Source organism: Lepidochelys kempii, chromosome 20 (assembly GCF_965140285.1).
Source record: "Lepidochelys kempii isolate rLepKem1 chromosome 20, rLepKem1.hap1, whole genome shotgun sequence".
Classification (NCBI taxonomy): Eukaryota; Metazoa; Chordata; order Testudines; family Cheloniidae; genus Lepidochelys; species Lepidochelys kempii.
The window spans coordinates 22,716,046-22,739,057 of NC_136399.1; the positions used below are offsets into that span (position 1 = coordinate 22,716,046).

The 23,012-nt window shown below is 60.7% G+C and overlaps 1 protein-coding gene across 1 annotated transcript in view; it reads left to right on the forward strand.

Annotated features, from left to right (window-relative positions):
* The first annotated feature begins 3,057 nt into the window (after positions 1 to 3,057).
* PKN1 (protein kinase N1) overlaps positions 3,058 to 23,012 on the forward strand; it is a 35,051-nt gene continuing 15,096 nt past the window's right edge. The window contains exon 1 of the mRNA XM_078849706.1: positions 3,058 to 3,937. Coding sequence (XP_078705832.1) covers positions 3,917 to 3,937 — 21 coding nt within the window. The 5' untranslated portion in view covers positions 3,058 to 3,916. The remainder of the gene's footprint in view (positions 3,938 to 23,012) is intronic.

Below are 23,012 nucleotides of genomic sequence, written 5' to 3' on the forward strand. Positions count from 1 at the left end.
CATTGTGCCAGGAGCTGTACAGACACATAGCGGGAGACAGCGCTGGCCACAGAGAAGTTCCGGTAGAAAAAAACAAGGGATGGGAGGGAAAACCGAGGCAGAGGGCAGCGAACTGGCTAGCCCCAGGGTCCCCAGCAGGTTAGTAGCAGAGCTGAGAAGAGAATCCTAGTCCTCGAATTCCTAGTCAAGTACTCTACCCACTAGACCATGTTGCTTCCTCAGAGCTCATTGAAGTCTTTTCGGGCCCATTCCTGCAAATATTTATAATTAGGCACCCGGGGCAAAGGGCGACAAATTCTTCCTAAAAGAGGCGGGGGGCACACGAAGCCCCGCCCCCTCCATGGCCCTGGCCCTGTCCCTCTTCTTCCCACCGAGACCCTGCCCCCCGGCCAAGCCGGAAGCTGGAGCTGGCCCGGGAACCAAGCCCCTCTACCTGCCTGGGGTGGGGGGGGCCCTGAGAACAGCCCCCAGCCCATGTGCTCATATCCTGGGGCCCCTGCCCAGGGTAGGTGGAGGGTCCATGGCTCCCCACATCTTCCTGGGCCCATGTTACCCGGTCAAGGCTCCAGTTTCTCGCCTGGCTGGAGGGCGGGGCCTTGGGGGGCAGGGTGGGGGGCCGGGCCCATGGCAAAAAGTGGACAGGGCCAGGCTTGTTCACTTTCAGATGTGTTCTGGTGTGCCTGCCTGGGGCATCCCATTGGCCTAACAGATGGAGCACTGGATTGGGACTCTGGAGACCTGGGTGCTATTCCTGGCTCTCCCACTGGGTGACATGGGCAAGTCCTGTCACCCCTCTGTGCCTCAGTTTCCCCATGTGTAAAACAGGGGTGATGATACTGACCTGCCTGGTAAAGCGCCTCGGGATGTACAGATTGTGAGAGCAGGGTAAGGATGCTCACACTGCCAGGATCAGGCCTACAACCTATTTATGCTGTTTGCTCTCATCCATTTCACTCACCAAATCATTGACACATCAGGCTGGAAAGCACCTGGAGAGGTCACTAGCTCATCCCCCTACTGAGACAGGAGCCCATAACCCCAGCCCATCCCTGACGGGTTCGTCCAACCTGCTCTTCAAAACCTCCAGTGATGGGGATGCCACGGCCTCCGGAAGTTGCCTGGTCCCGTTCTGAATGGTCCTTACAGCCAGGAAGCTTTTCCTAACATCTCACCTAAATCTCCTTTGCTGCAGATTAAACCCATTATGGTTTGTCCTAATTCAGTGCACGTGGAGAGCAGCTGGTCACCGCCCTCTTTACAACAATTTGGGACATATTTGTAGACTATCAGTCCCTCCCCTCCTTTCTCCTCAGCCCCAACTGAGGCCTCCCCAGTGCCCAGAAGAGCAGGACCCGATATACATTCATGGTGCCCCCACAGCTTGAATACTGCCTGCAGTTCTAGGAACCCCTCTCCAAAAAGATCTATTGGAATTGGCAAAGGTACAGAGAAGGGCAACAAAAATGATCAGGGGGATGGAATGGCTGCCAGATGAGGAGAGATTGAAAAGACTTGGGCTGGCCTGCTTGGAAAAGAGACCACTGCGGCGGGATGTGGTAGAGGGCTGCAAAATCATGGCTGGGGCGGAGACAGTGACTAGGGAAGTGTTATTGACCCCTTCAGGTAACACATGAACCAGGGTCACCAACGAAATGAATAAACAGCCGAGTTAAAACAAACCCAAGGAAGTTCTTCTTCACACAACACACAGTGGGTCTGTGGAACACGTTGCCAGGGGATGTCGCCAAAAGTATAAGCAGGTTCAAAAAAGAAGGAGACACGTTCCTGGAGGATAGGTCCAGCAATGGCTACTAGCCAAGGTGGTCAGAGACACAACTCCATCCCCTGGGTGCCCTAAGCCTCCAGCTGCCAGAAGCTGGGACTGGACAACCAGCTGGACTGGACAATTGGAGGGAGGGATAGCTCAGTGGTTTGAGTATTAGCCTCCTAAACTCAGGGTTATGAGTTCAATCCTTGAGGGGGCCATTTAGGGCTCTAGGAGGAAAAATTGGAGATTGGTCCTACTTTGAGCAGGGGGTTGGACTAGATGACCTCCTGAGGTCCCTTCCAACCCTGATATTCTATGAACCAGGGATGGATCACTAGAGATTACCCTGTTCTGTCCATTCCCTCTCTAAAGCATCTGGCAGTGTCCTCTGCAATAAAAGACCCATAGCCAGGGGTCTCCATGCCTCAGCCTGACCATCCACGCTGAAATTTTTACACCCCCCCCCACCCCCAGCAGTTGACTCTAAGATTTGGTGCTGCGGGTTTTTAGACATCCTCTCATCAGAGACAAGCTACTGGCTGGCTGGACCCGTGGTCTGCCCCAGCGTGGCTGTTCTTATGAAACAACCACCCCCCGCTTGTTTTACATGTTAATCCAACCTCCTCTGTGGGCTGTGAAGTGCAGTGGGTCAGTTTCACTTTCTCTTTCTCGTCAATTTCCTTTTTTGTTTCCCTTGCTTCTGCCCAGCCCAATAGGGAGCGCAAACAAAGCTCCTTTCATTCAAACGCAGCACTGAATCCCCTCGCTCTTTCCATTGGGTTAATCCTCCTCCCTGTTTTTTTGGTTTTTTTTTACCTAAATTTCAAGGACTTACATTAACTTGGCAGCGGCCGCGCTTGCTCTGGAACAGACCCAGCCGCTGTAGTTGTGCGCGAACACTTGCTGAGTTGTTAGCCTGGCTTCTCTTGTGGGAATTGCAAACTTTTGTCCTTGATTTCAAGTGAAACTAGCCAGCCCGGGAGTTCTCAACTTTCAAGGGCTTGGATTGCTGTGTGTGTTGGGGGGGGGGGCGGGGAGTGGAGTCGAGAGCATCATAAAGGGGAAGTGGGGGGGGCTCCTGGTTTAGATCCTGGGGGGCTGGGTGGGGTACACAGTTCGGGTATGGAAAAAAACCTGGAGAATCACTGATTTAACTCCACTAGGACATAGGTCGCCGGTGCCCTCTATGGGGTGGAATCAGAGCTGCGCAACTGTGTGTCATAGGCAGGGCTCTGGGGAGGGGGCTGGGCAGCGCAAAGGAAGCCGATCTGGGGTCAGTGCAGCATCACTCTGGAAAGAGCAGCTGTGGGGCACGGTGCAATGGAAGCAGCTGCGGTGGGGGAGGGGAGGGCCAATGCAATACACCGTCCCCTCCTCGCCCCAGGAACCACCCCCGCATTCATAAGGACATGCAACGGCTCTCGGTGCAACCCCTTGGCGCGGGGTGGACAGACTCCTTCTGCAGGCAGCCCGGGCGATGCCGCCACGGCGGGGGACGGCTCGGGCTCTCCCGGGCCTGAGCTGCTAATCCCTTAATCTGCAGAGGAAGGGAAGGGACCCCGGGCGGCAGCTGCAATCCCCGCAGTCTCGGGCCTCGGGATCCCGCCCCCATTAGCCGCCTGCTGCAGCCAGCGGCCTCCTCCCAGTTCCCCCACCCTCCACCCTGGTCATGTGACCAGCCCGGCAAGTTAGGGACCCAGAGAGGGAGGGACACAGCAGGGCGCGCTGGGGACTGGGGGGGGGGGGTCGGCGGCTGCAGCGCGAGCCGCCCGGATAGAACGTTCCCCGGTAGCTGCATTGGCGCGAGCCGCCCCGGGTCGAACGTTCCCCGGGAGCAGCCGCGGCGCGAGCCGCCCCGGATCGAACGTTCCCCGGGAGCAGCCGCGGCGCGAGCCGCCCCAGATCGAACGTTCCCCGGGAGCTCCTCGCTCTTCCTTGGTCCCCGCCTGCCCCGCCGGGAGGGGCTGGGGGCTTGCAGCGAGGGCTCCGCGCACGGTGCCCGCCCCGCAGCCCGGAGTGGGGGAGGAGGATGGAGGGGCGGGTGTGAGGGGGGGGCCCCCCTTGGAGAACAGCAGCAGCGGCAGCCTTCCCAAGAGGAGGAGGAGGAAGAAGCAGCCGCGGTGGCTTGTGCGGAGGCGAGGGGCAGAGATGGCCAACGACCCCGTTCAGGTAAGAGCGGTGGCCGGCGGGCAGTTCGTCCCCAGCCGCCAGGGGGCAGCCCCTCCAACATGTCTGGGACCTGGGACCTGGGATTTGAGCCATTGCATATATGGGATCTCTAACGGGAGGGCGGTTGGACCCTCCCCATCTGGGATCTGCAAGGGGGGAGGTGGAACATGCATAGGAGACAGGGGTGCTGGGGGGGGGTAGCACCCAGTGGCCTGAAGTGGTTTTCATCGTATAAAAGGTTTACGGTTTTGTTCAAGGGCTCTCAGCACCCCCGCTATACAAATTGTTCCAGCGTCACTGTGGGGGGGTTTGGAGCCACTTGCACATCTGGAGCCTGCACGAGAGGGTGTTGAACCTCCTATCGCCACTGCACATCTGGGACATGCAGGGGGGTGGGGCCTATTCCTGTGGGGCCCCCCTGCACATCTGGGATATGCCCAGCTGCCCCCCCCCATGGTGGAAGGGGAGTGTGGGGCAACCCCCATGATGCAGGTGGGACATGCAGGCCCCCGGCTGGGCCAGGTTCTGCTCTCGCCATTTGTGTAAAGCCAGAGAAACGCTGCTGGCGTCTGGCCTGGGGGAGGAAGGTGGGGGTGGGGGAGGGAGCTACAGGCCTTCCCTGGCCAGCTGGGCCGTGTCGCTCACGCACATATTTCAACTTACAAGTTCAGTGCCATCTGCCTTGCATCTCTCTGAAGTCCCTGTGCCCCCCTGCCAGGCCTTGCCCATCCAGACACTGGAACTTCTGCCTCTCTTCCCATCCCTCCCTCCATTCTGGTATGGGTCAGTTTGGAGAATCCAGACCCAGAACCTGACTGTATGACAACCCCCCGGCTCTCGCAGCCTCCCCACCCTGGGCATGGCCACAAAGGAGACAGGTGCAAAACCTGATGCAGCTGAAGAGTGGGTGCTGTGAGATCTGGCCCTAGAGAGCACTGCGTGCGTGACCATCCCCTGAATTAGATGCGGGTTTCTTTTATTTCCACCCCCCGCGGTATTTCCAGATTCCCAGTGCAGCTGCTCCCTTTCCCTATCACTGAACCCCTGTTTGCAACAGCTGAACCTCTAAGGGCACTGACCCCGCAGGTGTAAATCTGGACTCATCGGCCCTGGTTCAGATCCTGCTCCGTTACCCCCGGCCAGCCCTGCTGTAAGTGAGAACAGAATTCAGCCCTCTGCGCTGCTCGGATGTGTGTTTACCTGAGTGACAGAGACCGAGGTGAAATCCCCTCTGGCGGCCCTGATCCTGCACTAGCTGGGGAGGGTACGGAGGTCAGACACACCAGCCCTTATAGGGTCACAATTCCCTATAGGGGACTGGATCCTGCACTAGCTGGGAGAAGGCTGGGTTTGATGCTCCGTCCCCTATAGGATCACTCTTCCCTATGGGGTGCCTGCTCATGCACTAGCTGGGGGAGTGGGTTAGTCCCCCCCATCCCCTATAGGGTCACCTTCCCCTATAGGGTGCCCCATCCCATGCTAGGCGACAGATGGGGCATTGCTCTCTTCCCTGTTCGGAGCTCCTGGTTCTGTGCTAGCTGGGTCGGGGATGGGTCAGATGCGGCGTCGCCCCATAGGGCACCCTCCCCTCTAGGGGCCCTGATCCTGCACTGGTGGGGGGATGGGGCGGACGCTCTTACAATCACTTCCCCAGCGGTTGCTCCGTGGCATGACAAGCGCTGGCCCGTCCCCTGGGAACATCCCCGGTTGTTGTGGTTTTGCTCGCTTCCCGCTTGTGCCCGCGGGGCCCAGCTGAGTGAGAACTCTGCCGTGCTGGGGGATGTGCCGTTTGTGGCTCTGGCTCAGGAACCGGCCATGGGGAGAAGGGCCCAGGCCACAGCTGTGTGTGCACGGACCTTTGTAAACCCTACCAGCAAGGGTGTGCTCCAGGGGAGCCCTGGTGCTCTCGCTCAAGCTGCAGCAACTGCTGCTGTTTGCTCGGGAGGTCCCTGGTTCAACCCCAGGTGTGTTGGCCAAGATGGCTCCGGAGCCTGCCTCCGGCCCCTGCCTGGCCATGGTCATCCTCGGCTGCCTGTTTAAAAGATCGCTGTCAGGCTAAAAATCAGTAGGCTAAAAAACCCTTCCTTCCCTGCCCTGTTAGCAGCCTGTCAATTATTCAAGCTGTTATATTGATCCAGAACTGGCAGCCCTTTCCCTTGCCTGGCTGACGGGACTGGAAGAGATGCTCTGGCCCGGTTTTGCTCTCGTTTGCATTTTCTAAAGGACTGAATAATAAATCTGTTACCCAGCTCTTCTGTGGATCTCATTATTCCCCAATTTACAGATGGGGAAACTGAGGCACAGAGGGCTTCCCAAAGTTACACAGCGGATCTGGGAAGAGAACCCAGGAGTCCTGCTTCCTAGTCGGGTCTCCTCCACTGGCCCATGCTAGTTAGTTTCACTTTTGATTCCATAATACCTGGCTCTCATGCTGTTGTGTTTGGGAAGCAAAAACCTGGATCCCGACAATGGGACCTTGAGCCAAAAATGTAATCCAAATAGCAAGCGTTTCTCTGAGCAGTTTCTGTAAAACGTAAAGACAAACAAAGTCCTTTGCAGTGTTGAACCTAACCTTTAAAGGGAAGCTGGCTGTTCCAGCCTGGCCCCAAACCACAGACAATCTCCTGGGCCTTCACAGAGCCCTGAGGGGGTCAGTCTGCATGGGGCCCATTCCAGGATCACTGTTCTGCAACCAGCAGGGTCTCGGGTGTTGTAACAAAACCCAGAGGCAGTAGAGAGATCTCCCTCATTTAAAGACCAGATTAGCCACTTGCACCCAAGGAGAACCCAAAAATGAAATTGACAATGAGCAAAACTGAAAAGGGACTTCATATATATATATATATATATATATATATATATATATATATATATATATATATATATATATATAATATATTTAATAGTCTGAGCAGAGAGAGGCAGGAGGCAAACAGTCAGCCTCGATAGCAGAGAGAGTGAAAGAGCTTTGTAAAATATTCCTGGGCTTCTAATGAGCCAGAGTTTTGTTAATGGCACCAGTCCCTGTGCTGCGTAAGTAACTTGACCCAGAAGGCTATCGCTGTCTCATTGTTTCCTTGTGCTCACTCCTGTCTGCCCACATTTGCTGGCTCCTGTCTGTGTAGATTGTCAGAGCGGGGTCTTGCCCCAAAGAGCTGTGTTATGGGTCTGGCAAGGACCCCGTTGTGCTCGGCGCTGTACGTTATTATTAAGTGTGTTACTGTAGCACCTCGGAGCCCCGTTATGCTCGGCACTGTACAATGACTGGGGCTCCTGGGTGCTAACGTAATACACTTAATAAATAATGCACAGCGCCCAGCACAGTGGGGTTCTGGGCCATGACAGGGGTGCCTAGGTCGTACCGTAATACCCCGTATAATGTGGCTAATTTTGTTAACTTCAAAAAGCCGGTGCCCGCTGTGCTGAAGGGGAGGAGGGTTTGCAGCAGCAAGGAGCCGCGGGCTGGGAGCAGCGGCCAGCCAAAGCCCAGGGCTTCTGCAAGTCCCCAGTGAAGCACTGGCGAGATCCTGGGCCTTCTAAGAGCTGCAGATCGGCCAGGGGCCGTCATCCGGGGGCTGAGGTGCCGGCAAATTCAGACTGGGATACAACGTCTCCGTAGGGCGGGCGCTGAATGTCCTGGTGTCCAAGGCCAGCAGGGATCTCCAGGCCGACCTGCGGGGGAGCCCAGGCCGTTACATTCCCCCAGGACTGAGCCCAGTCACTTTCCAACCAATGCGTTTCAGGACTCACATTGCCCTAGCCCCATACTGCAGGGGAAGGGGACTCCCCACCCTCCCACCATGCCCAAGGGCCCAGCCAGACTGAGCTGGGGGATCTGAGCAGCCAGGCTGGGCCGGGTTGGATCCTCTGTCACTCGGCATCAATAAGATGAGGCAGGACGTCATCCTAAGAGACCCAGGTGGCTCTAGCGGCCCCATGAGGAAGGGTGGGAATAGCGCCCCCCACTGCAGAAAGGGCTGGGGGAAATTCTGTGGCCTGTGTTTGTTTTGTATACTGGAAACAGCTGCATGGGCCCCCGACCCTGATCGGGGAGGTGCCGGCTGTGCCAGGTGCTGTACGCGCCCCCGGCCCTGATCGGGGAGGTGCCGGCTGTGCCAGGTGCTGTACGCGCCCCCGGCCCTGATCGGGGAGGTGCCGGCTGTGCCAGGAGCTGTACGCGCCCCCGGCCGAGATCAAGGAGGTGCTGGCTGTGCCAGGTGCTGTACGCGCCCCCAACCCACATTGGGGAGGCGCTGGCTATGCCCGGTGCTGCAGGGGCCCCCGGCCCAGATCAGGGTGCGGGGGACATTGTGCAGGCTTTGCACAGGCAATCCCTGCCCCAGAGAGCTCCCAGTCTAAACTGATAAAGGGAGGATTCATCTCATCCCCATTTTATGGCATGAGGGAAACTGAGTCACGCAGCAATTGAGTGAGGTGCCATGGGGAGTCCATGTCAGCGCTGGGAATTGAATGCAGATCTCCTGGGTCCACCCTCCCTATCTCCGTGCTGTGGGCTGGGGGGGTCAGACTCGATGGTCATTCTCATCTGGCCTCGAAATCTACAAATCCTCACTTGGTCAGGGTCAGGTGATTTTCTTTTTTTTTTTTTAAGCTGCCCCCCTCCCCTCCGGCTCCTGCTGTGTCTGTTCCCTGCTGCGCTGGGCATGGCGTGAGGCCCCGACTACAGTGGCGGGCGTGTCTGGGCAGTGGTCCTGGCTGGCTGGCGCAGTCTCCCCCTCTTTGGGGAGCCGCGAGGAGATGGGTTTCTCTGCGCCGCACGGGAGCTGGGGGCCGGCGATCACGGGGTACTGGTGCTGCGAGGCGGGCGGTGCTGGGGGATGGCCGGTGAGAGGGGAGGCCATGTCTGGTTAATACAGGGGGGCGGGAAGGAATCGCGGTGTCTTTGTCTGCACATGAATAATTGACAGGCCGAGTTAATGCAGTCGATCCAACGCTCCTGTCTGCCGGGGCGTGAGGCTCGGCTCTCCGCTCCCCACAGCAGGGAGGGCGGCTGGCGGTTACGTTCCCACTGACTTCACTTGGCACAGAGTCCCTGAACCCCACCCCAGGGTGCCGAGGCTGTATCCACCCCCCGAGTCCAACCTCGCTCTCTGGCCCTCCCTCTATGGCTGCATGGCCCGTGGGGGGGGCTGTGAAGCACTAGCTGTGTAGTGGGGGGTCGTTAGATCAGATCCGTTTGCCCCCCCACCACCACCACCTGGCACTTCTCTTCCAGCTCCTGAGAACAGCTGCCAGCTTCCCCCAACTAGCGAGGAGCTCTGTGCCTGGCAAAGTGCGGGGAGGGGGGCACTACCCCCTGCTGGAACCCAGGACCTGTCCAGAGTCAGCAAGGAAACAGAACTGAGCTCTGCTAGCCTGGCGGGGGGATGCCAGGCTGGGGGGGGGGCGGAGGGAGAATCCAAGGGGGCAGGGCAGCCAACTGGGGCTTGGGATGCTGCGGTTTGATTTCCCAGATCTGCCTCCCTGTGTGGTGTGTTGCTTAATTTGCCCCTCCCTGCCTCAGTTTCCCCCTCTATACATGGGGGTGACAGCAGATCCCTCCCTCTTGGGTGGGCGGAGATAATCCATTGATGGCTATGGGGTGCCTGGCTAGAGGAGACTCCATGGGATTGGGGTGTGCCTAACTCCCTTGGGCTGTGTGGAAACCCCAGCCCTAATCCACTGGTGGCTGCATCTCAGGTGGCTCTTGGTGCCCGTCCGAGCGGTGGGGCTTTGCTCTGGGGAAGGGCAGCACAGGGCGGAGACTGGCGCGGCGCTTTCAGCACCACCGGGGAAGCGCCCGGAGCAGGCCCTGGGCAGGCAGCAGCAGTGGCAGCTCCTGGCATGTGTCGGGCATAGGGCAGGAGAGTCTATGTACGGCGCCTGGGGGCAGCAGACCCCACAGGTACCAGAGACCAGGTCTACCACTGGTGGGCTCCTCTCGGAACCTGCAGAGGGTGGAAACCAGCTCGAACCCGCAGTGGGTCAAGGAGCAGCAAATGGCTTAGTCCAGTAGCACCAGGCTGGGACTCCTGGGTTCTATTCCCCGCCGGCCATGGCACCGCCAGGCGTGTTTCCCCCTGGCCCTGGCCCCAGCACTGCCCAGCACCGTTGCTCGCAGTGGCGCTTCTGAGCGCGGCTGTTTGTTCCCTCTCTGCCACATGCCACCAACTCAGCCTCTCCGTGGACTGCCTCGTCCCCCGCTCCTGCCAGGGAGGGGCACAGGGAGCGTGGCACACCTGGGGCTTGACTCTTGCTCTTGTCTGTGCTGCTGTCAAATGGCGCTTCCCCGCTGGCTGCAGGGAACGAGGGCAGAATCGGGTGCTTTGTTTGTCGGTAGGTCCTATGTAAATACGACAATCCTTCTCCCCCCACCCCCTTTTTTTGTAACTGAATTCTGTGAAACCCAAACTCCTGCCTGGAGTTGGGACATGATCAGCCCAGCCTGGCTGAGGACACGGCACTGCCTGTCTTTCTCCCGCCAAGGGGGCCTCCCCGGCCCTTTAACTTCCTTGTGGGTGCTGCTGTCCCTTTAAACACCCCCCCCCATCTTCTAGCCCCAGCCAGGCTGAACTGCTGCAGCTGCAAAGCCATGCTGGCCAGGGTGTTGGCACCCAGCCGCCTGGGGGCACCTGGAGCCTCGGATGGCTCTGGCAGCAAGGGTGCCCACTGGCCATGAGTCCATGCCCCGGCCCTTGGCCCCAGAGCTGGGCACGGTGACCCGGGGAGGCTTTGGCTGTTGTCGTGCTCCAGGCTGGCTCTAGGCCAGGTCCCGTTCAAGGCCGCAGACCTGATGCTCAGATCCCCCCCGGTCCCATGGGACTGGCCCCAGCCCACAGTGGAGCTATCGTAGAGGCCGATGGAACTGCCTGCCACGAGGAGACTGGGGGAGGTGGTCCCAGACGACGGAACCCCTCGCCGCTAGGAGGCTGGGGCTCAGCCCACGGTGATCGGGGCTGCAGATAAACCCTCGGCTCTGTGATCAAACTTCCCTTCTTCCTGGAGACCAGCAAAATCAAAACACTGTCGTTAACAACTCCAGCTCGTTCTCTGACAGGCTGCGAAATGGGGCCGTGGGGGTGGGGAGGAATTTCTATTTTTAATACATTGGAGGTCATCCCAGAATCCCTCAGTGATTTGGGGGGGTAATTACCTGGAGAGAGGTTGCTAATTGGTGGGGTTATGGCAGCACTTAGACCTAGAGAAGCACAGACGTCCTGCCTCAGAGAGCTTCTGTTCTCAATAGCCCCATGGTGGGAGGGGAAACTGAGGCATGCAGGGCGAAGCGACTTGCCCACAGTCACCCAGCAGGGCAGTGGCAGAGCCAGGAATGGAACCCAGGCATCCTGTGTCTCAGCCTGTTGGAGCATGAGAAAATCCAATCTGTCCTGTTCTGGCTCAGGAGTATGTGTGTGTGGGGGGGCTTAACGTGCCAGTCAAGGATCACGCTAAAGGGGATGCTAGCTTGCCAGGGACAGGGTGAGGCCCAGCTAGATCGGGGTGGCTCTTGCAGTCGGGATGCAATGCAGGGGGCGCTAAAGATGGGGCTGCTTCCCCAAAGGAGGGGCAATGCCTCTGCCAGTCCCTCCGCTGGCCCCCTGCTGACCCTCAGCTCTGCCTGCCTTGCGGAGGGGCTTCCGGGCCTTCTCCCCTGCCCCTCGGTGCCGCCAGGGCAGAGGTTGGACCTGGCGTGGTTGCATTTCACACCAGAAGTGTAACTGGCCCCGTGAGCCACCAGGGAATCGAGCCCAGGGGCTCCCCATCACCAAGATCGGGTCCTTACAGCCTCTGCCTCTCTCCCCTCCGGACACTTGCTCTCCTTGGTCTGCTCATAGGGGAAATTGAGGCAAGGCTGTGGCAGCAGGGTGCCTGGAGCACTGGGGACCTGGATATGGAGAATTGACCTGGAGACCCCTAGCTATCTGAGGGCATGTGCAAAGCGAGACCAGGCCAAGACCCTGGCTCTGGGGTGGCCAAGGAGTGGGGGGGGGGATCTCTGTAAGATCCACCCGCCCCTAGTTTGGCCTCTCGTTTCCCGGCACTGATTTGAGTCTCACCAGAGTTTTTGGCCTTCTCGGTCCCAAAGGGGCAGGTGCTTGGCACTTCCTACTTTCCTAGCTTGGGGCTCCCTGGTCAGTCCTGGGAAAGCACCCCCAGCCTGGGGCAGCCCTGTTCCTCTCCCGCCTTGGCCCAGCTCCGCCTCCCCCGATTGCTCAGCCGCTTCTGCAGCTGTGGGCCCTTCCTACCTGCTGGGGGCGATGTGCTGTCAAAGCGGGGTGCCGGTTGACCTCCTCCCAGTGCCCCCCTGGGCCAGGGCGCCCCAGCCTCTTGCATAGCAGGGCAGAGGGGGGCTGCATCCTAATGGGGGTGTCTCCTGGGGGGCCCAACTACCCTGGCTGTGTAAGATCCTTGTGGAATCTGAGTGTTGGAAGGAAGTGTTCAAACCTCCCCCCCCCGGCCAGGACTCCTGGGTTCTGCAGAGCATTCTCCCTCCCGGACTCCTGGGTTCTGACGTGCCGAGCAGGGGTGCTGGAGGCGGAAGCCATGGATTGGGGTTGTTATCATCACTTCAAGCCAGGGGGTGCTGCAGCCCCCCAGCACCCCTAGTTCCAGCACCTCTGGTTCCAAGTTCAGCTCTAGCATTTTGAGTCTGGCCTCTTGCTTCCAGGCCATGATCTGCAGAGTCACGGCCAGGCTTAGCCCCCGACCCGCAGTGCAGCCAGCATGGGCGGGAGGGGCAGGATCCTTCCTCCCGCCCTGACCCAGTTGGCGCCCCACAGCCCCGTTCCCCCCCCCCCATCACTTTCCCACCACTCTCGCTCCCAAGGCTTTGTCCTTTAACTAACACGATTTGCTCCGGCCCCCTCTGAATAAACCTGCCCAGGCGCCCCCTCCCCCAGCCCGGGCCCCCAGCTCTCAGACCTGCCAGGGAAGCCGGGTGGGCTGCTGGCAGGAGGCCTGGGTGTTGCCATCGCTCCTTGCTGTAGCCCCTACTCTTGGCACTAGCCCAGCCCTGGACGCCCCTCTAGCTCTTCCGGTGCCCCTCAGTCCCGACCCGCAGCCCCTGCTAGCCCAGCCCTGGGCTCCCCTCAGTCCTCACCTGCGGGGCATGGCCAGTGCCCTCCATGCCCCCTCCATGCCAGGCATGCCAGTTTGCACCACTGCAGGCTGCACCGTGGGCCTGGCACCGAGGCCAAAGGCCCAGCGTAGGTGCAGTCAGGGGCAGTTTGCTCTGCTGGGGGTGGGCCCTATCCAGCCCATCCCCCTTGATAGCAGCCTCCAGCCAATCCCACTGCCCTGTATGGACTGGGGGCGTGTTTTTGCCCTCGGGGGCCCCATCAGCGCCCCTGAAAGGTGCCAGCTCTACCCAGTGATCCTGCTGCTCTGGGCACGCTGGGGCGCACCCACAGATGCCATGGGCAGGGCGATTGGCTGCCTGATCAGAGCTGTGACTCCCAGCAGGTCCTGCTGCCCCCCTTCCCATGACTCCGGGTGCAGAGCCGCCATGGGTGGGTGTGGGGGACACACAACCTGCCCTGCAGGATGCAATCTACCCTTCCTCACTCAGGGAGAGCAGACCCTGGGGCCAGAAACCAACATGCAGGGAGGACAGTGCGGGGGGAGGGACTCAAACAGCCCCCCCTCACACGCACTTTGGGCTGGGGGATCCGCTGGGGCCCCCCCCTCAGCGCCCACAGTCTGGCCTATACCTGAAAGGCCCAGCTGGATGCTAACCAGGGGGGTCTCCCCAACCTGGCCCCCAACCCACAGGGCAGCAGCCCAATGAGTGGCTGGCGAGGGGCATGGGGCTGCACATGTAACCCAGCCTGTGGACAGCTGGACCTGGCCCACCCCATGCTATGGGGCACTAAGCCCTGGGCTCAGTGTCCTGTGGAGAACCACCTCCCCACAAAGAGACCGGAGGTCTCCTCCTTTGCCAGGCTGCCCAATGTCTTCTACAGTAGCCTCTTTGGGTCTGGCTGCCCCCCACCCCATAATGGGTCCTGGGGGCCCAGGGAGCTGCTCCTCCTCCCACCCTGTCTTCCTGCTCTGGGATCAAGCTTGGGGTCCCCCCCTTCCGTCGTGCTCAACTAGCTGTGGGGGGGGGGAACCCCACTGGGATGCCCCCCACAGCTAGCCCTGGGGGATTATAGGATTAGCTCCCTGGCTCCAGATCTGTCTGTTTTCCAACTGTTTTTTCCACTCTGGGTTTACCCTGAGCAAATCCCCGCCCCCAGCAATTCCCCCGCCTGCAGCTTTAACCCCTCGTCCCTCCCAAATCCCCCTCCCCCGCCCGCAGCTTTAACCCCCTCGTCCCCCCCATCCCCTTCCCCCGCCTGCGGCTTTAACCCCTCAGCTCCTCCAAATCCCCCCCACCTGCGGCTTTTAGCCCTCATCCCCCCCAATCCTCCCGCCTCCAGCTTTATCCCCTCATCCTCCCCCACCCCCTGCCTGTGGCTTTAACCCTCGGCCCCCCCCAGTCCCCCTCCCCTGCCTGTGGCTTTGACCCATCATCCCCCAGGGCAGCGCCGGCCCGTGGCAGAGAGTGACACCCAGGATCAGCCAGGCAACTTCCACCCCTGCCTCTATGGGGCAGACCGGAGCCCCATCCTCCGCTGGGGCAAGGGTCCACTTGGCGCTTGCCATGGGTTGGGCACTCAAGGAGCTGTGGCATGGAAAGGGGAAGTGGCAGAGCTGGGAAGTCTCCCCACGCAGAGCTGCGGGGAGAACCATAGAATCATAGAATATCAGGGTTGGAAGGGACCCCAGAAGGTCATCTAGTCCAACCCCCTGCTCGAAGCAGGACCAATTCCCAGTTAAATCATCCCAGCCAGGGCTTTGTCAAGCCTGACCTTAAAAACCTCTAAGGAAGGAGATTCTACCACCTCCCTAGGTAACGCATTCCAGTGTTTCACCACCCTCTTAGTGAAAAAGTTTTTCCGAATATCCAATCTAAACCTCCCCCACTGCAACTTGAGACCATTACTCCTCGTTCTGTCATCTGCTACCACTGAGAACAGTCTAGAGCCATCCTCTTTGGAACCCCCTTTCAGGTAGTTGAAAGCAGCTATCAAATCCCCACTCATTCTTCTCTTCTGCAAACTAAACAATCCCAGCTCCCTCAGCCTCTCCTCATAACTCATGTGTTCCAGTCCCCTAATCATTTTTGTTGCCCTTCGCTGGACTCTCTCCAATTTATCCACATCCTTCTTGAAGTGTGGGGCCCAAAACTGGACACAGGACTCCAGATGAGGCCTCACCAATGTCGAATAGAGGGGAACGATCACGTCCCTCGATCTGCTCGCTATGCCCCTACTTATACAACCCAGGAGTCCGGGCTCCCAGCCCCCCCGCCCCGCTCTAACCCCTCTCGGCCTGCCCTGGCCTAGATACAAAGCGCTGTCCCCTTCCAAGCTGCCTGCTCCGCTCCTGCAGCTGCTGCCTCGTTTCCTGCTCGGAGCTTTCTGTTGCTGGCACTTCATCCAGGCCGCGAAGGGTTAAGTCAGCCGAGCCTGGGATTTCCCATTCAACCGGAGCTGGGGGCGGGGGGCTGGCAGCTAGGTGTGGGGGGGCAGCTGGGCTGGAGTGGGGTGCAGGGGGCCGGGGCCTTGTGCACCCAGCCTCGAAATGAGGGGCGCAGGCCCCAGCCCCGAGCGGGGCCAGGGTGCCGCCCGTCCCTGGGAGCTGTGTGGGTGCGGCCCGCGGCCAGCCCTGGAGCGTGGGGACAGGAGTGCTGGCAGGCAGGGCCGGTTCTTCCACTCCGGCTGGCTGCCTCCCGCCCGGCTCGATTCCTTTTCCTGCTCCCGGCCCCCAGCTGCCCCACCCCAGAAGAGGCTGCCTTCCAGGGGCAGGTGCATCCCCAGGGGTGGGGAGCTGCACCTCCCCAGCGCCTGGGATCAGCCTCCTCCTTCCTGAGCACCTGGGTTAGGGGGGCTGTGTCTGAGCTCTGCTCCCCTGGGCTAGTTGGGTGGGGCGGGCAGTCCCCCTGTGGCCCCCCAGGAGCGAGCCCTTTCCTGGCTGGGGAACGCAATGGGGGAGAGCGGTTAGCCGGGGTCAGGGCACTAAGGGGGCAGCCTAGGGCACAGACTTGGGGTGGGGGGGACACACTCCTATTCTGAGTTTGGAGGTGCAGCCTCATCTCCCAGCCTAGTGGTGCCCCACAGCGCATGGGCAGCAGCCCAGAGAAGAGCACAAGGCTCCCAGTTCTTATCCCATCCAAGGCAGGTCTCGTCCCCACCACTCTGTGCCTCAGTTTCCCCCTCTAACACAGGAGGAAACTCAGCCCCCACCTCCCGGCCCAGCGAGCCAGGCCTGGCGCCACCCACACCTGACAAGGCGGAGGGGAAGGGGTTAAGAGGCTCCGGGTGCCGGCTCAGCACAGTGGCTCCGCCCAAGTGCCAGGCCCCAGCAGATGCTGGCCAGGCCCCAAGGCCGGTTCCCACGTTGGTCATTCAGAACTCCCTGCCTGCTCCCCACCCCGCTGCTGACCCAGTGCCATGGGAGTCACACGCCCCACTCCTCCCTCCCAGCTGCTTCACTCGCTCCGGAGTTCGGGGTCTGCAGCGTCCGGGGGGGTCCCTGGGCCATAGAGAGTCGTACGGGTTAGAGCACAGGCAAAGTGGAGGCTGTAGAGTGGGCATGCAGTAGGGACTAGTGGTTAGAGCAGGGCAGGGGGGTGCTGGGAGCCAGGATGGCTGGGTCCTATCCCCACTTCTGGGTGGGGAGTGGGGACTAGTGGTTAGAGTGGGAGAACCTGGGGGCCAGGACTCCTGGGTTCTACCCCTGCTCGGGGCGGGCAGTGATGTCCAGTAATAAGCCACTTCACCTTGGTGCCTCAGTTTCCTTCCCATCCATATGATAGATTTAGCAGCTGCCACCTCCCACGGGGATTGCACAGTTAACTGCGCCCATCCCGTCAGAGGTACTGGGGTGCAGCCCAGCGACCAGAGTCCCTGTCCCAGTGCTCCAGCCCAGGGGTGGGACTCGTCGCCCAAAGCCACGCAGGCAGGTGGGATGGTACCTGGCTGATGGGGGCTGGAAAAGAGGGGGGATCTAAGCCAGAGTGGGGGGACGGTGCTCACCTCGGTCCTACAGCGGCCCCTGAGGATGCCAAACCCCGGTATGAAAATCCCCACTAGGCTGTGCTTCCCCCAGGGTCAGGGCCAGCCGCTCCAGGAGCCAGGGGCTGTCAGCATCGGGGGTGGGGCGGGCGTTGCTGAGCCAGTGCCCAGGTGGGGAGCTGCCTCCGTCTGCCCCCGCTTCCCTTGGGGGAGCCCCTGCACCAAGACTCCTCTCTCTGTCCTGTTCCATCCCACAATCCTTTGCTCCCCACGTGCTGGCTCTCCAAAGGAGGGGCCGACGCTAGGGTTTAGCTCTTGCCGGAGTATCTGGGTGCCTCCCGCTGCAGCAGACGGAGCTGCACAGCCTAGAGCCCCTGTACAGATGGGGAAACTGAGGCACAGAGCAAGGAAGTGACTTGGCCAAAGCTGCACAGGGAGGCAGGGACTCAAACCCAGGTCGCCCTGGCCCCAGGCCAATGCTCTCCACCAGACTTCCTCAGTGCCATCCCAGAATCCTTTGCTCCAAGGTTTTGTTAAGAAGGCACCGCTGAACCAGGGCTCTGGCTTAAAGAAGTTGCTCCTAGCATTCTAGTGTTATGAGGTGTATTACGGTAGTGTATAGAGACCCCCACAGAGATTGGGGCCTGTCACTCTGGGCACTGCACAGACTCCTCCCCTCCCCCCCCAGACTGAGATCAGGGCCCCCGTTGCACTGGGCACTGCACAGACCTCTCCCCTCCCCTCCCCCCAAACTGAGATCAAGGGCCTCCTTGTGCCAGGCGCTGCACAGACCCCTCCCCTGCACAGGCCCCTCCCCCCCAGAGTGAGGGGCTCCCGTGGTGGTGGATGCTGCACAGACCTCTCCCCTCCCCTCCCTCCCAGAGTGAGATCAAGGGCCCCCTCGTGCCAGGCGCTGCACAGACCCCTCTCCTCCCCCGCAGTCTGAGATTGGGGCTCCCGTCGCGCTGGGCACTGCAAAGACCCCTCCTCTCCCCCCCAATGAGACCCCGCTGGCCCAGGTGAGCCTGGAAGAGAGAGGGGAAACCAGGGTCAGCGCATCACCATGCGGTGGGGGGACCAATTTGATTTACAATGGATCAGGGGCAATCCCCTCCTATGGAGACATTGGCCCAATGATTCAGGCACTACCCTGGGATATGGGAGATCTGGGTTCAAGTGCCTCTGCCACAAACTCCTTGGGTGAGCCAGCTGCTCTGTGCCTCAGTTTCCCCCATCTGTACAAGGGGGATAAAAGCCCTGCCTCGGGGGGGCGTCGGAGGATAAACATCACAGGTTGTGAGGCACCCGTATGCTCTGGGGCTGAGGGCCAGGGCGATGCCTCAGACAGACCTGCATGCCCCAGTTGACCCTTTCCTGAGGCAGGGAGACCCAGACAGGTCCCCAGAACTTGGCGGGGGGACGACACACACCCAGCCAAGACCCTGGAGTCAGTTATTCCAGCCTTGGAGCCCCAGGCCTCCCCCTGCTGGAGTCTGGATTCCCATGGATCCATTCCAGCCTGTAGGGAGGGGGGGACCTGCCCCGCCCCACACACATACATACACGGCCCCTACCTCTCCCAGAGCTTCTCGGCCCTTGCGCTGACTCGATTTCTGTCTTGGCAGCAGCCCCTTAATGAAAAGGGCCTTGAGAAATGATCAGGTTAGCCTTGGCCGGCGCTGGTGATTGAGGGAGGGCAGCGGGTAGGATGCCTGCGGCTCCCAGGACTGGCTTATGCGAGGGGGTGATGGGTGGGGGAGAGGGTGCTGGAGCTGGGGACCGGCTGGCTGGGCGAGCGTTCCCGGAGCGGGGACGTGATGGATCCTGGGTTGGGGAGAGGGTCTCTTAGCCCTGCAGGCTCCAGTGCCTTGTGGATCTCTGTGGGGGGGGGGGGCTACGACCCCTCTTAGCACCCCACTCCATGCACCCCCCCTCACTCCCTTGGAGGAGGAGAAAGAAGTCAGTCTCCCTTCACGCTTCAGCCAGTCAGTGCTTTTATTTATATTATGCTGCCACCGAGATGTTACTGAGACCGCTACCCCCCATCCCCACTCCCCCCAGGCCGGGAGCTGCAGGGACCCTGCATCAGAGACAGTCTCTACCTCAAAGAGGGTCCAGTCCTCGTAGACAAAGGCAGGCTCCTTTGCCCTGGTTCCTGCGTCACGTGGCCACGCGGAGCCGGGAATCGAACCCAGATTCCCCGGCCTTGACCCGCCAGCCCCTCCTTTCTCGAGCGTGGCCAGCCTGCTCCCGCCAGCCTGCTCCCGGTCGGAACAGCTGTTGCCTTGTCACATGGTAGCTCCAGCCTTTGGCAGAGGGGAGCCGGGGTTGCTGCAGCTGTCGTCCATGCCAGTGCTGCCCCCCACTTGCTCCCAGCGCTCCCGATTCCCCCAAACTCCCGACCAGCCCCGGGCACATGCCAGGGGGGTCCCTAGCCGAGATCCCGTCTCTCCCATCTGGCCTGGACTCTGAGAGAGTCTGGTACTAAACCCCCTCCCAAGACCTCTCAGCCTCGCCCGCTTGCATCGGGGCGGGGGCGTCACAGGAACGGGCTTGTGGGTCGCACTAGCAGATCAGTCTCTCTGCCCCCGGGGGGGTGGTTCATTTGCACCAGTGCACGCTGGCAATAGTCATACAAAGGATGATACTCTCCAGCTCGGCTGGTCTGTAGAGCTCAGAGCACTTTCCAAAGCATCATTTGAAATCGAGGCACAGGGGGGCGACTTGTCCAAGGTCACCCAGTGGCCAGGCCAGAAACTGAGTCCCGGGGCAGCGATCTGACCACTAGGCCACACTGGGACTTGTGAATTCCCTTTGCACTGGTGAAGACTGCCCCTGTTCTGTCAAGGGGCCCTCCGCACGCTCTGCCACAACACCATGAGACTCTGCACGCTGGCTCTTTAAATCACGTCCCAAATCCCCCACGAGCCAGTGCCAGGGCTGGGCCCTGGGAAGGAAGCTGCTGCCCACCCCGGGGACTCCTGTTAAAGGCGACCTGCAGCTGGGGGCCGGTGGGCTGCCGAGAAAGGCTGCGGGGAGCCGATCTGAGTGGAGGAGAGAACGGAGTGGGCTGGCATGCTGGCTGAGCAGGGATCTGCTTGTGCCCTAGAAATACGCCGGGCAGAGAGGTGGGGGGGGTGACACCTGGTGAGGCAACTAGTGAAGCCGAAGGACAACGTTGGCCCAGGAACAACCGGGGATAAACAGGCCAGGGACAGATTTGGGCTGGAAATTGGGAGGTTCCTGCCTGCTAGGGAGGGAGGGTCTGGAGCTGCCTGGCCTGAGCAACGGGGGCAGCAGAGCGAGGCGGGGAGGTTTCTGCCAGGCTGGCTGGGGGAGGAGGGCTGAGCTCGGTGCCCCAGGAGGCACCTGGAAGGAGAAATCACAGTGATGTCTCCCGAGGCTGGGCTAGGTGCCCTAAAGGGTCAAATCCCAGTGCGCTGGCCCTGCTGCAGTGAATCCGTGGGGCTGCTGGACGCACTGGCCCAGCTGCGGCTCCGTCAGCCTCCTGCACGGACCCACTTGGGGGGATCCTGGACTGACCCCAGCCCAGCCCTCGTGGGGCTCTGCAGAGCCATGTTCGGGCCAGTCTAACCCCTGCTCCGGTTCAGTTTGGTGGCAGGTGGGGCGGGGGGGTGCAACCCCATTGAACGGGGCTGCGATTTCTAGAACTCGTTTTCTGGCTCTCAGAGGTTCTGGGGGAGGAGGGGTGGCGGATGCTGGAGTGCCCCCATGTGGGGCCGTGATGGGCCACGGGTCCCTTGCAGAGCCCCAAGCCATACCCCGGCTGCCTTGTGCCACAGCGGGGCCCTCAGAGCAGGCATGCTGTAGACCCCCTAGATCAGGCCAGGACCCTGCCGAGCTGGGGCAGGTCGCCCAGGCCAGCCGTGGAGCTGGGAGGCATTCAGATCTTGCCGTCCCCCAGCTGAGTCTGCAGCTCTCTGGAGCTGGGGGTGGCAGCCCAGAGCCTGAATCTGTTACTGGGCGTGGGGGAAGGGATAGCTCAGTGGTTTGAGCATTGGCCCGCTAAACCCAGGGTTGTGAGTTCAATCCTTGAGGGGGCCATTTAGGGGATTTGGGGCAGAAACTGGGGATTGGTTCCCCTTTGAGCAGGGGGTTGGACTAGATGACCTCCTGAGGTCCCTTCCAACCCGGATATTCTATGATCTACGAGGGAGGGGCCCCTGTAGCATCCAGTGTGACAGGAGCCCCCTTGTCGGTCAGGTCAGGGGAGGGGAGGAGTCTGCAGCACCCGGCACAATGGGGGCCCTGATCTCAGTGTAGGGAGGAGGGGTCTGTGCAGTGCCTGGCACGACGGGGGGCCCTAATCCCAGAATGGGGGGGGGAGGGGTCTGTGCAGTGCCTGTCACGACAGGGGCCCTGATCTCAGTCTGGGGGGAGGGGAGGGGAGGGGCCTGTGCAGTGCCCAGGATCTATTTTCCCAGCAGCACTAATTCAGATGAATTTCCCCTCCAAGCTTGCCAAGTGCCGGCTCTCTCAGCTCGGGGAGTCGCCTTCCCGCCCCCGCCTCTCCTCTCTGCCAGGGCAGCGCCCCCACCCGCCCCCGCGCCATCGGGGCTCTGGCTCTGAGCCCCGTGGTGCCGGCGGCCAGGGAGGGTGAATGGCTGCTTTGTGCTGCTCGAGGCTCAGCTGTCTGGAGACGCTGATGGGGGAACTGGGGGCGGTGCGATGGGAGCGGGAGTCCAGGGGATTGGCCCAGCAGCGGCCAGGGGCCAGTAACCCCCTGTCAGCGAGACCGAGTGCACCGGGACTATGGGCCCGGGAGGGGGTGAATTACAGACACGGCCCCATGCGCTCTGGCTGGAAACGGGCACCTGTTGACTTCAGTGCCGGGCAGGTCTCATGGGCGCAAGGCACTCCGGGCCCGCTCTGCCTGGCATGGCCCAACCAACGGGCACTGGGGTCAGTGATAGCACTGGGCAGCCCACACCCCGCTGCTGCATGCCACCACTCACTGGGTGCTGCCAGAGCTGGGGGAAATGGGGGGACTGAATGAGAGGAAGGGTGGCCCAGTCGTGAGAGCACAAGAGACCCAGGAGACCTGGGTTCAAGTCCTGGCTCTGCTACAGACTCCTGGAGTGACCTCCGACATGTCCCTCAGTCAGTCTGTGCTTCAGTTTCCCCCTCTGTACAATGGGGATAAGAGCCCCATCCTGGCCCACAGGGAGTGTGAGGATAAATACAGTGAGGAGCCCAGATGCCATGGTGAAGGGAGCTCTGTAATGACCCTAGATCCTGCTCTGCTCGCTTAGGGCACCAACCCGCATTACAGGTCTTACTGGGCTTTAACTTTTTTCGTGGTGGCCCTGTGGGGGGAGCCAGAACACCTGGGTTCCATCCATCCCCAGCTCTGGGAGGGGAGTGGGGTCTAGTGGTTAGAGCAGGAGGGAGCGGGGAATCAGGACTCTTGGGTTCCGTTCCCTGCTGTGTCCCTGGTTCCCAGTACAACTTCAGGCCAATTTCTCTGTGCCTCAGCTTCCTCCCCCAGTAAGTGCGGAGATCATAAAGCCCAACCCCAGGGGTGCTTGTGGAGCTCAGTCGAGGGCTGTAAAGGGCTGTGGGAACCCGTGCCCAGGACAGAGCGATTTGGGAGCCGTCGCCCTGCGTGTGAGCCGAGGGCAGGGGGGTGAAAGTAGCTGGAGTGGGAGCCTCCAGCACAGGCCACGGGGCTGCAGGGGTAGCATTGGAGGGAGACATGGGGCTCTGGGGCAGCAGCCAAAGCCGCTTGGGATCCCAGGGTGGGAAATGCTGTGCTTGACAGATGGCCAGTTGGCTGCTTTCTGCTCCGCTCAGCCTGGTAAACCAGGGCCGTGTTATTAGGTGTATTATGATAGCACCTAGATGCCCCAGCTGAAACCAGGGCCCCATTGTGCCAGGTGCTGCCCGGACCCAAGGAGAGGCAGGCCCTGCCCTGGAGAACTCAGAGTGAATAGACCAAAGGTGGAAAAGGAAACTGAGGCACAGAGCTGCAAGGGCATTTGCCTGTGGTCACC